This window comes from Gopherus flavomarginatus, chromosome 1 (genome assembly GCF_025201925.1).
Source record: "Gopherus flavomarginatus isolate rGopFla2 chromosome 1, rGopFla2.mat.asm, whole genome shotgun sequence".
Lineage (NCBI taxonomy): Eukaryota > Metazoa > Chordata > Testudines > Testudinidae > Gopherus > Gopherus flavomarginatus.
The window spans coordinates 41,460,262-41,464,332 of NC_066617.1; the positions used below are offsets into that span (position 1 = coordinate 41,460,262).

Below are 4,071 nucleotides of genomic sequence, written 5' to 3' on the forward strand. Positions count from 1 at the left end.
AGGGAGAATTGCAAGACTGAACATCGTTCTGTAAACTAGCACGAGACTCTGAACGTGCCCTCACGGAAATCGGGGGACAAAGATTCACTGGACGCTCATCCGTGTCCTAAGCGAACAAAGGACTGTCTTAACTTGCACTCAAGAATGCGTTAGAAATCGCATAGACCTTCTCCTCCTCCTTCCCCCTGAAGTCAGTGGGGGGGTTTGCCAGTCTCCTCACGCCGATCAGGGCTAGCTCTAGGGTTTTTGTTGCCCCAAGCACCAAAAGAAAAGAAGCCCCCCTTTGCATGGGCGGCAGCGCCACCACTGCTTCTTCTACAGTGCAGGCGCAATTCGGCAGCAGGGCCTTCACTCCCAGAGGGAGCGCTGGCCCACCGTGAATTGCTGCTGAACAGTCACACATATGGCCCCTCTCTTCATTGGCTGCCCACCTGCTTGCTATGCTGGTGCCTGGAGCCTGCCCTGACTTGGACCTGGCTGTCCTTGACCTGTTGTTGCTGGCACAGCCCCCTGGGGATGTCAAAGGCTCGCTGAGTGTGGGGTACCAATAAGGGGGAGCCTTGCAAGGCCGAGAGCGCTTACAGCTCCCCGAGAGAGGAGCGGGGTGCGCTGATGCTGCAACTTTCATTAACTTACGTTCAATGCAAACAATCTCCGCTCAGCAGCGAGGACCCGGGGGCGGGACCTGGACCGCAGGTGAAGAGCAAAAGGCCGGGGTGGCCCTGTGTTACTGGGGGACTTGCAATTCCCTACGGAAGCACTTAGCTGTCCCAGCCTTGTGGCCTTCCCAGGATTATCCCCGGAACTAGCCGGCCACCCGAGGGGTCTATTGAAAGCCCCTTTCACCAGCTGAAACCTACGGCCGCCCATTGTCTGGCGAGATAACAGCAGCTCCCTTTGGAAAATCAAACCCCGCTCTTCGCCCAGGGAAACTCCGCTGACCTCGCTGGCGGGGAAAGCCCCTCTCGTGCCCAGACCCCACCCTCTCTCCCCTTGCAGGGACATGTGTATGTTACAGGAAAGTCTCACCCGCCGGCCGGCCCGGGAGAGCGATGCTCGTTCTTCCTCCCGCCGCCGTTTGTACGGGAAAGTCTCCAGCCCAGCCAGGGTTTCCGGGCGCGGGCGGGCGGATGAGCTCCCCGGGAGGGCTGAGGCCGGGGGAAAGCAAGGGGACGGGGCGGAGAGTTGGTGCTGCCGATCTGGTTCTCCAAGGAGATGGTGGGGGAGGGGGATGTCATGGGGGGAGCAGAGAAGACGTGGGGGTGGGGGGAGTTTCTGCCCCTCCAGTCCCCAGACGAGGAGGGATGGGGAAGGTGGCCCTGATCCAGCCCCCGGAGAAGCGCGGCAGGGGGCTGTCCAGGCAGCTGGGGGAGGGAGCGGATAGGGCACGTAGTAGTGGTGGCCAGTCAGTGCCCAGAGCAGTGCTTGCGGGGTTGGTGCCCGGAATAGGCTTAGCGGAGGGTGTGGGGGCTGCGGGACTGACAGCCGCAGCGATGGGAGGAGCACGGGCTCCGAAGCGGGATTCCCGGGGCAGAAGGCGGGGGCGAGGGCGCAGGGAACACCCCGGGCCGGGCGCTGCGGCCGGGCGGGCTCGGGCACTGGCAATACCCCGGCCGGGAGCTGCGAGCGGGCGAAGTCGGGCGCTGGGGGCGCTTGGGGCCGGGCGCTGGGAACCCCCCGGCCGGGCGCTGCGGGCGGGCGATCAGGGCCGAGCGCTGGGAACACCCCGGCTAGGCGCTGCTGTCGGAACTGGGCGCTGGGAATCCCCGGCCGGGCGCTGCGGGCGGGCGATCAAGCCGGCCGCTGAAAACACCCCGGCTGGGCGCTGCTGTCGGAACTGGGCGCTGGGAACCCCCGGCCGGGCGCTGCGGGCGGGGCCGGGAGCTGGGCACACCCCGGGCCGGGCACTGCGGGCGGGCGATCAGGGCCGGGAGCTGGGAACACCCCGGGCCCGGCACTGCGGGCGGGCGATCAGGGCGGGCGCTGGGAACCCCCGGCCGGGCGCTGCGGGCGGGCGGGCTATCAGGGCGGGCGCTGGGAACCCCCGGCCGGGCGCTGCGGACGGGCGATCAGGGCCGAGCGCTGGGAACCCCGCGGCCGGCGCTGGAGGGGACGCGCTCAGCGCGGCGCGGGGCGCAGGCGGGCGGCCAGCAGGCAGGCCAGCACGATGCCCACGCCCTGCAGCAGCGCCAGCCCCAGCGCGGCCGTGGCGATGTAGAAGAGGTTGTCGCTGACGAAGCCGGAGACCTTGGCGAAGCAGCCGTCGCGGTGGATGCCGCGGGCTTCGGGCGGCAGCGGGCTGTGTTGGCAGCCCCGGCGCGCCCGGCAGCAGCTGCCCGGCACTGAGCCGTTGCGCGCCGGCTGCGCCAGGGACCAGGGCGAGGCGAGCCAGTCGCGGTAGCTCTCGGCCCCGCAACAGTCCAGGGCGCGTTGCAGGGAGTCCAGGGCGTCTGCCTTCTGCTTGTTCTCGCCGTAGGCGCGCACCGCCTCCCGCAGCCCGGCCCGGAAGCCCTCGGCGATGTCCCTGCGGTAAAACAACGCCGAGAGCCCCGCCGCCAGCCCGGCCGCCAGCCCCGCCAGCTGGAAGGCCGCGTAGGTGCGCAGGAGGCAGCGGTGCTCGGCGGCGGCGCTGAAGCAGCCCAGGAAGCCCCAGACCAGGACGGCGGCGCCCGTGGCCAGCAGGATGAAGGGGGTGTTGGGGTACTGGTTGGCGGACAGCACCAGGTAGCTGCCCAGCGAGATCTTGGCCCAGATGCCCAGGGTGAGCATGGTCAGCCCCGCCGCCCAGAAGACGAAGCTGAAGGCCATGAGGGAGAGCTTGAGCAGGGCCATGGTGGCCCCCTCGGCGCTGCTGGCCTTGGGTGCTGCTATCCGGTGCTGCGGCGGCTGGTGAGGAAGGGCACCCTGGAGAGCTGGTGCTGTGCGCGGCTGGATGCCACCCTTAGCTAATGCCCCTGCAGGGTGCTGCTGGGTGCCCAGCTGGGCGGCTGCTGCTGCAGGGTGCTGCTGAGTGCCCAGCTGGGAGGCTGCTGCTGCTGGGTGCCCAGCTGGGCAGCTGCTGCTGCAGGGTGCTGCTGCAGGGTGCTGCTGGGTGTCCAGCTTGGAAGCTGCCGCCGGATGGTGACGAGATTGGGGGGTGCCCGTGGGTTCTGCAGCTGCTATGTGCTACTGGGAGCTTCTGCCCCCACTGGGTGTCCAGGCCAGTCCTTGGAGAGGGGACGCGATGCGGCTCTCTGCCGGTTGCCGCGGATGAGAGTCCAGCCGATCGGAGTCCTCTTCCTACTCTTCACTGCGGGGTGCGTGGCCAGGGACGCCTCCTATTGCTGCTGGCACCGCCTGCGGCTGATCCTGCTGCTGGGTTTCCAGAGAGTCCCCGTGGGCGAATTGCTGCTTTGGGTAACAAGCGGCTGGGTTTGTAGTAAAAGCTGCGCCTGTCACACCGAAGGATCCCCCGCTGGGAGGAGAGGACCGTCTCCTCCCCGAGCTGTCACTCAGCCCTCCAGAGGCTCCTGCTGCGGCTGCTGCTCCAGCAGCGCGTCCTCTTGCCTGGGCACCAGAGCACCAGCTGCTAAGTCCCTTGTCATAGTCTCGGCCTTCCCATTTAGAGCACGTGTGTATAGTTCTGAGACCGCTTTTCAGTTAAGTGCCACAGGACAAGACCAGCGGGCCCAGCACAGATGATTTCCAGGCAAGGCTGGCCGGGAGTCCTCACCTGGAGAGCCAAGCACCCCTGCTCACATACCTGTTTAAGAAGCTGGTCACAAGACTGTGTTTCGTTCCCTTTCTGTCACTGGTAAAATTCCACAATGGAAACTTCTCCCATCCCTTGTGTCTCCCACATTGAAGCCCATCAGATATGATTTCTGGTTCTTTGTGGGGGCTATAGAAGTATCTGGTGTATAGGGGAGTCTGCCAGACTGTGTTATGAAGAGGAATAAAAATCTTGTAATCAGTCCCTCCCAGCCTATTTTGCTTTTCAGCCTACACATCAATCTGAGAATAATTCTGTAGAAAATCAAGCTACAGCTTTGAAATGATACGGCATGTCTGTTCTGCTTTTGTACTGTTAGT

General features: G+C 65.3%; 1 protein-coding gene across 1 annotated transcript; it reads right to left on the reverse strand.

Moving 5' to 3' along the window:
• Window positions 1-2,118: 2,118 nt before the first annotated feature.
• Window positions 2,119-2,832, reverse strand: LOC127043072 (tetraspanin-7-like). The gene has a single exon (XM_050936756.1). The coding sequence runs from the start codon at window positions 2,830-2,832 to the stop codon at window positions 2,119-2,121; it is 714 nt and encodes a 237-aa protein (XP_050792713.1).
• Window positions 2,833-4,071: the final 1,239 nt, after the last annotated feature.